General features: G+C 38.2%; 1 protein-coding gene across 2 annotated transcripts in view; it reads right to left on the bottom strand.

The window, feature by feature from the left end:
• rad18 (RAD18 E3 ubiquitin protein ligase) overlaps positions 1–12,988 on the bottom strand; it is a 41,032-nt gene extending 28,044 nt beyond the window's left edge. For both annotated transcript variants that reach the window (XM_018734009.2, XM_018734010.2), the window contains exons 1-7: positions 12,806–12,988; positions 12,269–12,347; positions 11,977–12,038; positions 11,014–11,084; positions 6,445–6,791; positions 6,154–6,253; positions 2,948–3,132 (exon numbers count right to left, since the gene is read on the bottom strand). In XM_018734009.2, coding sequence (XP_018589525.1) covers positions 2,948–3,132; positions 6,154–6,253; positions 6,445–6,791; positions 11,014–11,084; positions 11,977–12,038; positions 12,269–12,347; positions 12,806–12,856 — 895 coding nt within the window. In that variant the 5' untranslated portion in view covers positions 12,857–12,988. The remainder of the gene's footprint in view (positions 1–2,947; positions 3,133–6,153; positions 6,254–6,444; positions 6,792–11,013; positions 11,085–11,976; positions 12,039–12,268; positions 12,348–12,805) is intronic.
• Positions 12,989–13,333: the final 345 nt, after the last annotated feature.

Genomic DNA, 13,333 nt, shown 5'->3' with positions numbered 1-13,333 from the left:
ACAGAAACCATGATCATTGTTATTCTATTAATCGCACTACCTTATGAAAACCTAGAAAATTAACAATAGTAACAAACTGACTAAAAATCAACAGATTAACAGAGCACAAGACTGATGTGAAAAATTGAAACAATGTGGTTTGTGTTTTGTCCAGGGTATAATGCACCATCACTGGAAGCAGTGATAATGACAAATGTAAAAGCTCTTTTACACTGGTGCAGGAGAACTGAGTGACTTTAAAGAGTCAGGAGTAGTGATCAAATACCATTATGATTTGGGAAAGAATTTTTTTTTTTTTTTAAAAATCAAAAGACGACAACATTCACGATGACAAATACACCACTTTGTTTTTTGTTCTTTATAAACACAGTTTTGTGGGCTCTACCAGCTGTTCAAAATGGTACTCTTCCAGAAACTCAAGCGTACACTTAATGTCATGGAGAAGACCATCTTGGTTATCCAGAAAAGTATTACTCTGCACAGGAGCAATACTTCATATGAATACACACCCTCAAAAAGCCAGAACTGCTATTACTGCTCAAGTTCAGTCCATGCAGGCTACAGGAAAGCAGCTGCATCAGCTTTGTGGAGTTATGCGTCAAGACATCTGCTGACAAGCCCGCATTATCTGAAATTAAATTGGGTTACACTAGCTGACATGTGAATATGGAGTTTGTTCAGATGGTTGTTTTATGCTAAATAAACTTAACTTTGTATGGAGTCTGTAATATAATTATTTCACTGGATCATTCAACACAAAATCCCCATGACTGTTTATGCCAGCAGGTGCACAAAGCTGAGCACATTATAATAAATCCTCTCTGTTATATTTGGATTTAGGGTGTTCAGCTTGGAAAAAGAAGGCTGCATTCCTTTTTCATGCAGGATGTGTGTCTGCACCCTCAAGCAAAGTGCATAACCCTCAATCTGTTACCATAAATAGGTTTATGTCTTCTTTGGGCTATGCTGGTGAACAATTCTGCATGCATCAGAAGTATGCAAAATGTATAATCAGGTAAATGTCAGAACTTCTTCTCCAAGGTCTAAGGAGATAGAGGAAACAATTTCAGGATGACCTTTGCATCACTACGACAGGTTTGCAGACAGCCATTAGTTTAGTCATGGCATCTTCACTTAACTACATTTTAATTGATTTAAAAAAAAAAAAAAAAAAAAAAAAAAAAAGGTGTTTGAAAAGCCTTAACTGCAGCCCAGATCAAACAGAGTGAGACTGAGAGATGAGCAAGAGAGAGAGACAAACACTCTCCCTCGGCACTGAGACATAATGGGAAGTAAAGGGTGAAGAAAAGAGAGAGACAAGCCCTTCTCCCTTGAGTCCCACGCTGAGATCCTTCCCAACAGAGAAGCCAACTCTACCAGCTTGTTGAAGAAACATCAGACACAGAAAAACTAGGACATTCTTTTCTCAGAAACATTCATCATTGCCTGAATTCCAAAAAACTCAGAAATATTTCCAAGGAACTCAAAGGCACAAGCAAAAAGTTCCAACCATACTGTGGTCAGCAGCCTGGTGACATCTGGTGTACAGGAACATAAGGCAAACATTTAAGGATGAAATTTCACCAATTCTCATTTTGGACAGAGTGCTTTGTGAAACCCCAAAACCTGAAGTCACAGATGTTAGTCTAGACCCCCTCTTGACCCAGAGTTCCTAAGATTTTTTTTCTAGATTTCAACTGTCAGATTCTGGAATTCCTGCCCAAGAACTGAACTCAAAATCCACACTTAAAGGATACCTGGGATATCTCTATTTAAGTACTGATCTAAAAGTCAGTTTACAAAGACGTTCGAAAATATCAACTTCAGGAACTTTAAAATCCTTAAAACCTGAACATGGTCTATTGAGGAAACCTAAATCCGCACAGGAATTTTCAAAAAATAAATCTGTTGGCTGGATTCTTACAAGGGTCAAGCATAAACTGAATACAATATTCAGCATATATTTTCACTTGAGCACAAGCATCCATTTCACTTTTTTGTGAAACTAGTAAAAGCAAAAAGGAAAAAAACTTTTGAAATTACATTTGCAGAATGACAGTCTGTGGTGAGTAGAGATGTACAGGAAAAAGATTATTTGTACTACACAAACTTGCCAAAAATTGTCAGTTGAAAATTCTGTTTCAAAATGACACATGAAAACTGGTACCAGACAGTTCCAGACTGTAAATTTTAGGATATCGCACCGAATAAGGCACGGATTAAGAAAATTTATATAAGAAATTCCAGTTTTGCTCCCTGACACATTAATTATGCTCAGTAGTTAGGGTTCTTTAATTTTAAAAAGAAAAAAAAAAAAAAAAAAAAAAAAAAAAAAACACAGAAAAACTGCAAATATCTCATCAAAATAAATGACAGCAGGAAACAAAGACTTTTCTTACAGCCAGAGAATGAACAGGCAAAATTACATCAAGGCCAACAAAAATTTTGCATGTTGACAATTCCTTTTTAAGGAAATACTCCATTACATTATCCAAACTACTGAGATGATCCTGATGTTTAACTTTTTTAGTATTAATAATAATAATAATAATAATAATAATAATGATTTCCACTTTTTTAAACAAGGGGAAATTATGAACACCATAAAAGCAGGTTCCAGTTAAGATCACTGAAGTACCTAACTTATAATTGTGCTGAGACAGATCATACTGGAGCATTCACTGCAATAGCACTGTTCTAAACAAGGTAAAGTACAGCAAACTTCAGTGCACAAAGACAGTCCTCAAAGCAAAGACAAGGTTTGATTCAGACCATCTGAAGCAGCTAAAAAGACATGAAAAAAAATACTGTTGCCATAAAGTAGTAGAAAAATATGTGTAGCAAAAACAAGGGCTAAAAAAAATGTCATTGGATACAACTAAAATGGAAAAAAATAACTTCTGCATTGTGTGAATAAGACAGCATAGGACAGAAAGGTCCCTTTTACCTGACATGGGGTTTAAAGAGTCGCACTGAGCATTGTACATGTGTACAAACTCCTGATGTCTCCGGACCAGCTCCTCCCTGGAGCCTTTGGTAGAGAGGTGAAAGTCACGAAGTCTCTTCTTCAGATCTTGAGTGGACAGCAGATGGTACACCAGCTTGGTCAAAGGCTTCCTCTTATTGACAGCACTAGAAAGAGACAAGATGGAACTTAACACATTATCATTAGTACTTCATTACTACAGTCCTAGCTAATGAACTTATTTATAATGGATATTTCCTGTGAAAGCAGTCAACACTCTACTCTCAATTTACTCCACCTGTAGTAATACTGTGAAATATAGCTGAAGATGCCTTTTTAGATACCATGTTTAACATGCAGATTAAATGGTGAAGAGCTGCCTGCTTTCACACACATCTATTACATACAGGACTCAGCTTTTGTACATCAGAAAGGCTTGTGCTTTGTGGACTCTCACAACCATGTAATCGGTGATGGGAGGGCCAGCTTTAGAAACACACTGATAACACTGCATAGAGCTCACTGGAAGTCGCTTTGGAGAAAAGCGTCTGCTAAATAAATGTAAATGGAATAAAATTAAATATTGTAATGTTGGGGTCATGTGCAGGAGTATGTAGATAAAAGCCATGTGTATTATCTCCATGTTCTCTTATCAGTATCACCTTCACTGTAGTTACAAACCACTGTGGCTGTTATTCAACTAAACTCCTGCATTTTTTTTTTAGAACGTGCTAAAATAAGAAATTTACATTGAAACAACTAGAGGACTGAGCTTTATAAGGGCATGGCTGTGTTACACAGCATCCCTATCCTTTCAGCACAAGAACAGCTCGCATAAGTAAACGTGCAAATGGAATTGTTTAACTCTGACTCTTAACCTAAGGCATGTATTTGTCATATTTATGACTGTTTGCCGTTTGACAAAAAGGTGAAGCATAGTAAAAATTATATAGACAAAGATACATTTCAACAGTTAGTAAAGCACGTTACTGTGTCCTCAGCTCTTGCGGCCACTGTAAATGGTTAGACTTACCAGCATTCTGAGTTGACTCTGTCCCTGGCTACATGTTAAATCTCAATCTAAAAATACTTCTACAGATGGGCACCACAGTAAATTAACTTCACATTGTGTCCAAGGTGACCTTCCCAAGCCATGACATGGCAGTTTTGACTTTTCACATTAAGCAAGTTTCTATTTTTAGGGGATACATAAGTAGGGGAATATCTTATTGACTGCAGCAAGTAAGTATTACATACATATAGCTTTTATTTGACACATTTTGGTTGTAGAACAACAGGGAAGTCAGACTAATCGTGTATTTCACGTATGTCCTCTAAAGGAAAGGTAGGCCAAAAAAAAAAGTTCATTTAAAAAACAGCATTTTTTGGGTAGCGTTACTACCAAAATAATAACTACATAACTGACAACATTCAAACACCCTTAGCGACGAGGCCTGGTGGAATACAGCCAGGAACACAGCAGAACTGTGCCATCCTCTTTTCTTTGACATGCTTTATCTGTTTCCATCACTCGCCATTTCCCCAAGCTCCACTACAAGGCTGCCAGCAATCTCTCGCAGCTAGGCTGAAATACTCAGCTAGTTTCTGTGCAGAGCACATAGAGTTTAGATAATTAAAAAGTTGCTTAAGCGCTTATTTAAATGCATAATCAATATAGACATTGTGTAATGTATTGCATTTTAGGACTGTTGTTCTTTCATCGGTTTAATGTTTCTCCCTCGAAATGTCTCCCCCAGCAATAATGTGAGCCTGTCTTTTGAAGCCTCATGTTCTAGACAACCCTCACGTCCTTCAAAATGTAAGTACAAGAAAGCGTACATTTCAAAAACAGGCTGCTCTCATCGATACTGAAAACGGACCTGCAGGAATATTTGCCTCCAGTGATCCAATCTTGACGCTCACGTGCTAATGTGGAGGCAGCTTTGCTATGAGTGGAAGCAGCTTTGCCAGACAAGTTCAGGTTATGGAGATGCCCTCACTTAATGAAGTGTTAAAACCACCCATGGCTGTCTTTGAAGTCCAGGTCTTGCACCTTCTCACTGCCCTGCTCCAGAGCCACTTTCTTCCAATCCTCTAACAAAGACAATGTCTTACGCTGAATATGAGGATAAAAGAAAAAAAATGCTGCACTGTCGCAGAGTGGATCCACAAACACCACTCAATTACTCCAGGTCTGGACCTTGTAACTTCTGTTAGCCTTGCATCTTTCACCTAACTCAATTCTTTTCAAAAAACTCAAGCTTCATATTTACAACAACAGCTTTTCTGTTCATGATTTGTTTTGACTCTTAATGTTTTCCTTTTAAGATATTTCTTTTTATCTTTGGCCCAATTGCAAGAAAAATTAGTAATGAAAAAACATAAAACAATATAAAACTGACTAAAAAAAAGCTTAACATAGTGGTTAGAACTGAGATCGAAAGGTTCGAAACCCAGCTGCTGCTGTAACACCCTTAATTAAGTATCCTGGATGATTCAGGTATCCTGAATGATTCCAGAAAAAAAAAAAAAAAAAAACCTACCCTGCTGTGCAAATGGGTAAATGATTGTAGACAACTTAACATTGTAAGCTAAATGAATCAATGTAAATAACAGAAATCACCAAATATTTGAGACGTGAAATAAGAAGAAACACAAAAGAGGTCACAGTAGCAGCAAAGATAAAGGCTGAGGTGAGGGTGCGTTCATACTGTTGATGCTTAACTGTTTGTAATTCCTCTACAGTTTTAACAGAGGACTTGGCTCGACAGCATTTTAAAAAAGTTCTTATGAAATAAGAACATGGATTGTCAAAGAATTTGGGCATCATAATAAAGAAATGTTAAAGAAAAATGTGTTAAAGAAAACCTGTATGTTTTCATTGCATGCAATATAATTAAAAAGCCATGAGAACAGCACCAGTGAGAAAGTATAGTTTCACCTGCCACTCAAAGCCAGGTTCGAGTCTGACTGTACCTCATTACCATTTACCAAGATACCAACGCTGAATAAGTTCAGTAAAAATTACCCAACAATTCAATTCAATTTATTTTCATACAGCGCTTTCCGTAAGCAGTGACACAGGATGTGAATTGATAAATTATGTAGCTAAGTGTACAAACCTAATGTTGAAAGTCTGTTAGTAGAAAAGCATAAGCTAAATGAATAAATAATGAAAAAATTCCTACCTCCTTAGGCTCTCTTTTTTCTCATCTCTGATCAGGCACACGTCCAAGTGCTGGTTAATGCATTGCTCTGGGACACCGACGGAACATACAGGACATTCCACTGTAACGACGAAGAGGGGAGGGGAAAAAAGTCCCAAGTTCACTAAAGGCTGTTATAACACTGCATAGTAGTTTCTGTTGTAATGAGTGTGACCAAGCAATTTAGTTCACATACAACATCAGCTGAAGGCACATTTCATTAACATCAAACAGCTCATTTTGCAAGGTGCAGGTCCTTGTGAGAGAAGTCACCTTTAACCGTAGATTTGATGTCACGCGATGTGGATGGAGAGCTGGGAACAGAGGATGACCACTGACCAGCACCTGTGGTGGAAACTTCCACTGGTTCTTCTTTCACGGTCACAGATGCTAACTCCTGCAGTCGACCTTGTGCCGCAGCCTTGGTGTCTTTTGATGGAGGCTGTGCTTTTGACCTCTCTGGTGTGGCAGAGGCCTGTTTCTTTTGGAAAAAGTGACTCAGAATAGTCCCATTCATCATCTTTGGGGTTTCTGGCTTTGCTGCAGAGGTTTTGATAGAAGTGCAGGGGGTCTTGGGGGAAATAGGAGGGGACTCAAATCTTGCTTGTGACAAATCCTGCCTGGATTTAGAACAGGAATAAAATGGCACATGTAGTGATACATAAGCTCAAACCATACAATTCTGCAATTACTGAAAACACAAATACCCAAAATAAATCTGAAAACCCCACTTCACATCTTAAGGCAGATGAACTTCTACAGAAAACTTTTCTGATCCAATTGTTTGCTGCCCATATTGAAAATGTTGATATGAGACTTGAGAAAACTGCAGAGAACTGAAGTAAACCTGAAGGGTTCTGGTGACACTAATTCATGAATGTCATGTCAAACCTTTGGAGAGGTACTTCAAATGCCCTGTACTTTGTGTTCAGTGACATAAAAAGAACAGACAATAATGTTTAGTTACTTTAGGGAAAACCGAGAATTGAGACATTCAGATTTTTAGCTTAGATGAATTTCAATAAAAATACATTTGGCTGAAGATAACTGAGGCTTGAGTGCCATGCAGGTTTCTTCTGACGCTTGCATATTTCAGATTAATTTTACAATTGTTGAGCTGATTTAAAACACATTCTCAAAAAGAGCACAGTAGGTCGTGCAGGTACTTCACAATGCCTGAGAGTCCATAACTGGGTACGAATTCTGTTCAGCCTGTATGGAGTTCACATGTTCTCTGTTATGGTTTCCTCTCACAGCGCAAACAGATGCGTTTCGGCAAATATGAAATTGATGTGGGGGGGGGGGGGGGAGTACCCAAGACAACGCAGCTGATTATAACCTCTATTTGATATGTAGATGCGTTGCTGACCACAAATCTAGACGGACTTGAGACTGTGATAATTGTACAGTACTATATGCACATCATTATACACCTCTATATGCAATCCACCACTCAATGATTTGCAAGTCTACATGCATAGCGATTAGGCACTGAACTGCATTAAGCCTACTTTGTAAGACTCTGCATACTATGTACAGTATGTCATTGTGGTCATTTGCATAGCATAAGACAATTTGTGGAAATTCACATGTATGCAGCTTGTTTTAAATTAAGTCAAAATACTCATACTGATATAAATGAATACTTATATTTAGACTGATATTTAATCTGAGCATAAACCACACTGTTTTTTAAATGACCAAAAAGAAAAATTACTCATGTGTGTAAAGTTGAATCCAAGTACATATTTCATTTTATCTTTTAATTGATATGTGCATGGTGATTACTAAAAATGATACTTTCCATTTTAACGGTCATTAAAAAGCAGTCGCATCTGTAGAGATTTCTAAGTTGAAATCCGCATTCGATGGATGTCGCTTTACATATATTTAGCAGACGCTTTTCTCCAGAGCGACTTCCAATGAACTCTATGTAGTGTTATCAGCCCACACATATTGATCACCATGGTGACTTACACTGCTAGATACACTACTTGCACTGGGTCACTGATCCATACATCAGTGGAACACACACACTCCCTCTGTCACTCATACACTATGGGGAACCTGAACAGCCTGTCTTTGGAATGTGGGAGGAAACCCATGCAGAGACGGGGAGAACATGCAAACTCCACACAGACAGAGTGGGGATCGAACCCATGTCCTCTTGCACCACTCAGGCACTGTGAGACAGCAGTGCTCCTTGCTGTGATACCGTGACACCCTCCATCACATCCCTAATGGGCAAGGAGTTATTGACGAACAGATGGATGTTTTAAAATAACTACATGTTAACGTTTGTCAGTGATTTATTTAGACATAGGTTTTTATTGCTTTAAACATATTGTTTTACTGCTTTTTACTTCCTGTGCATTTAAATAGCAGCTCCTTTGTTGGCCAGGACTAAGATATTTAAAAGAAAAAAATAAACCTGTCAATAGCATGTTTAAATAATGGTTACAAAAGAATAAAACAAGCAGTACATCACATAAATGAAATACCCAGTTAATTTGGTTGCAGACCTACAAATGTGAATTACTAACAAAACAGGGCCTCTGTGTGAAACTGGATTAGACCCACCTCAAGGAAAACACTTCTTTCGGATTAAAGATAAATATCCAAACAATTTCAACATCAGTTGATGAGGCAAACGAACATTTAAAGAGAAAAGTGTTTTCCAGAAATGCCTTGCAAGGTAACCGCGGAAGTCCAGCAACCTGCACATGAGAGAAGCCACGCTATGTTTTAACCATGCAGGAAACACTTCTCACAAGACAAAGGTTCAAAAGCAAAACAGCTGATGGGAAAACACACTGATGCGAGTTCACAGTGAATGGGCTACCACAACAGTACGTGAATTATAAGCTTTCATCTCTTGTACAAAGAACCTATCATGATAATGTTAAATATACAAAGTTAATTTGAAGTTGCCAAGCATCTGTTCTGTTGAAATAACCTAACCACAGGCTCCCATAACAGGCCTGTTCTCCGAGAGCCAAATGCACTGCATTTTCTCCACGGGACTGCAAATGCAACGAGAATCCTTTGACGCAAAATTGTGAGTTCAGTTTCCCCATCTTTCCGCCGAGCGAAACGGATTCAGGTGGCTGGCCACCGTCCTGGAAACGTGAAAGTCAAACAAAGAGGGAAGCAGACAAGGAGCTGCTATCGAGACTCAGAGGTCTTTAATGAAATGCGTTCTGCTTCACTGTACATGCTGAAATGCTTTCAAACAAACAGGCAGGTTTGAAGAACACACCCTAGTACAGCATGTGCCCTTCAGTTTCAACCACTCAGTAAACAAACACTAAAACATGTTAACATAAGCTTTTCTAAATCATTTTTTTTTCTAAATAAAAGCAGTAACTCCAACAAAATACATGCATCACATAAGTCAAGCTAGAGGCACAGTGGTACAGCGAGTAGCGCTGCTGTCTCACAGTGCCTGGGTGGTGTGAGAGAACGTGGGTTTGATCCCCGCTCAGTCTGCGTGGAGTTTGCATGTTCTCCCCATGTCTGCATGAGTTTCCTCTGGGTGCTCTGGTTTCCTCCCACAGTCCAAAGACATGCTGTTCAGGTTCACCCATAGTGTGTGAGTGACACAGAGAGTGTGTTCCACTGATGTATGGATGAGTGACTCATTGTAAGTAGTGTACCTAGCAATGTAAGTCACCGAGGTGAATAAGGTGTGTGGGCTCCTAACACTACATAGTATCCACTGTAAGTTGCTTTGGAGAAAAGCATCTGCTAAGTGAATGAATGTAAAATGATAGCCATAGTATTTAAGGATTGCCAACTGTGGTCCTCATGGTCTCCAGCGTATACTAACAGTCGTCAGTCTTTGTTTGACTAACAACGTAAACTAATTCCCTTAAGCACTCAAACCATTAAAATTCTAAGCTTAAGTGGCACTTTTTGGAAATGAATCTATAAAACTCCGGCAGCTCTACAGTTAGCCCCACTTGACCTAGAAGTAATATGTATTGATATTTAATAAAAACTTAAATTTTTAATACTCTGATCCTACAGCTTAAGTTTAATCACAGCAAGCAGTTATTTAAAATGCAAACTTGGGTATCACTGGGGACAAAAAAAAAGGATATTCTAGAAGACCATTCAGTATTCAGAAATAGTACTTTGTCATGCCGTTTCATTTCTGTTAGAAGCAAATGTTTACAAACGCTTATAATAGCGCTATAAAATAGCATATTGTTCCACTGAATTTATTTCATTTAAAAAATTTAAAACCAAATGGGGAAGAAAAATATCTGAGAACTTGTCCCAAAAGCAATATATATACCCAGGACATTCATTAAACATAAAATGGGATCTCAGAAAAAGAAAACTCAATAACAGACTGAGACAATAGGTACCCTTTGGCTCACAGTAAGGGTCTTTGACTCAGTGTAGCAGGATTTTTGCTTGTTATAGGAGCTATTTTTATTGACATCAGTGCATTAAACTTACTCAGCTGTATACAAGGACCAGGGTTGGCCATTCCTCTCTTACAACTGCGTAACTAGGTCTTTGCCATTCAAACAAAAGATGGAAATGTAATTAATTTGTTCATTAATTTATTCATACTTACTTTCTTTTCATGAAACCAGAATAACTGATTTAAAGGAAATTTACCACTGTGGTGCAGCTGAAGATAACGCCAAATAAAAAAAGCTTATAGGCAGATGGCAAATAATATTGCAGATGTCACCACATAAAACACTGTGCAATACATTACACCCAAGATAAATCAGAGATGTCATAAAACTATTAGGAAAATTAAAAATAAAAAATAAAAAATAAAAAAAAAAAAAAAAAAAAGGTTTTCCACATGTTGCACTGTACCTTGCTGCTTGAAAAGTTTTGACCAGGTCATCCAATATGCGGTTGTTTCTTAAGTCCAGTTCAGTTGTAGCCTGAAATGACATGCAGTGAGACTTACACCCAGGTTCTTGCTGGTCTAGATACAGAACACTGAAGCCTGAGTCATTCAGGTACCATGTGATTCACCCCAACAGCAGTATGGACTGATGTAAGCAGTGACTCACTAGCCAACAGGACCAGTCATGTAGCACACATGTAGCTGAAAGTCGCCTTATCCAGCTAACAAAAATTACTGTTCTTTCATACAAACTGTCTCTTTTTTATGACAGATTATTATAGGTTGCAATAACTTTTATTCTGCAGAGACTAATACCTATTATTTAATTGCTTAGATTCATTTATCCAAAGCCTTTTGAGCAGGTGCATATTACACAGAAGCAAATCAGGATAGAAATCTTATTCAAGGGTATTACAGCAATGCAAGTCCACATCCTCTCTCATTAAATATGTTTGACAAGCACTAGAACTGAATTCCCACACATGATTTTAAAATATTTTATGTAAGGATTTAGAAAATCACATCTGCAGCTATGTCTCTCTCCTAATGTAATGCACAAATTGTATTTCTAAAATGTCGCTGTGGAGAAAAGCATCTGCTAAATGAATACATACATGTAGTAAATTTGTCCCTAAAATGGACCCTCTTACCTTAATTTCATAGTAGTGATAAAAACCATAAAAAGACCAGATGACAACTTTATCGTTTAACTCTCCTTTACAGCATGGCTGGAGAAGTAAACATACTGAACTTCAAGCTAGCCAAACAATAAATGTATTCATTTCAGTGAAGACCAAGTGCAAATGTTACATTAGAAGACATAATTAACTTAAAAAATTTATTTAAATACCCTTGTCCCCTATGCACACTATTACACAGAATCAGAAAATGACACTGGATATTCAATCAATGTACTGTATACTTACTGAATTACACACGGGACAGAGCAGCTTGTAGGACAGAAATTTCCTTATGCACAAGGAGCAAACTGGAATAAATACAAATGTGACATGATGTTAGAGAAATTATTCCTGCTGAGATTCTAGGTACTGGCTAATGATTAGAATCACGAAGATAATTACACAATAATTTCTTAAAAACCTGGCTAGTTTTATTATTATGTATGTTCTGTTGTATGTATATTACTTATGTATTTCGTTGGGAGCAAAAGTGTTTTTGGATGAAACTGCACAGCTAGGTGAATAAGTTCAAACTTACAGTTGTGGGAACATTTAGTCATCATTGAAATATTGAGGTAATCGAAGCAGATGGGACATCGAAGTAAAGTGTCGACATTCTGGGGACAAAAAGAAAGTATTAACGTGAAAAGCCGCATCATCAGACACACTGACCGAACTCAAAAGGTTTTCCTGCAGTTCCGACGAGTGAGTCAGTCAGACGGGAATGTTGATCAGTCAGAGTTCCTCAGTCATTGAGTCAAACACCAACCGAGCGGAATCATCATGTCCCGGCACTGCGGCGGGACGGCCGCGGCGCGGTCACACTTTTCTGGCCTGACTGACTGAAAAATGAAAACCCTACATCATATACTTCCCAATTCGTGGGTGTCAGTCACAATCCTCCGTTCATAATGACACATTAGATCTACTGTATGACTGGATAAACGTTAAAATAAACGAAACACACAGTTTTCGGTGAACCGCGCAAAACACTAGACTAGTGTAGTGTAACACTAGTGAGTGACAGGAGTAAATTAGCAACAGCTAGCAGTAGCCCGACTCGTCACAAACTCACTTTAAGAGATGCAAGATGTGGTGGCAAGTCTGGTTCTGGTAACAGAGACATTCTTGAATAACAAACTGAAGTTTGTATTACAGTGCAGGGTTTTTTTTTCTGCAGCTTATTCCTCTATCTGCGTTCCTAATTTTTCCCGTTTCGTCAAACAGCTAATCAATCCTCCCGCGCATTGTTTTTGAGTTATTTCGACTTCCGCCTATAACGTCACTTCCTCCAGCTGTACAGGAAGTTTGCCTGCGAGCGATCGCCACCAGTTGTCTCGGAGTGAGACTTTGTGGGTTTTCCGACTGAGGGCAAACGAGTCTCCCGTGGTCCGTGAAAATGGATATAAAACTCCTCAAGAGAGCAAAGTGTGCACGTTATTCACTGATTTGCTGTATAGATTTGTAAATCATTCTCAAGTTGTTTGTCTTGGAAGTGTATTCTCCCTGCTTTGGTTCTCGCGCCTGAGAGTTTCTGTGTGAAAACTGAAATGTCCCGTAGACTAGTAAATGTCTCTGAAAACCGGGCTCTTTCCATCTTTTC

Source organism: Scleropages formosus, chromosome 22 (assembly GCF_900964775.1).
Source record: "Scleropages formosus chromosome 22, fSclFor1.1, whole genome shotgun sequence".
Lineage (NCBI taxonomy): Eukaryota > Metazoa > Chordata > Actinopteri > Osteoglossiformes > Osteoglossidae > Scleropages > Scleropages formosus.
This window is presented reverse-complemented; position numbering and strand designations above follow the sequence as displayed.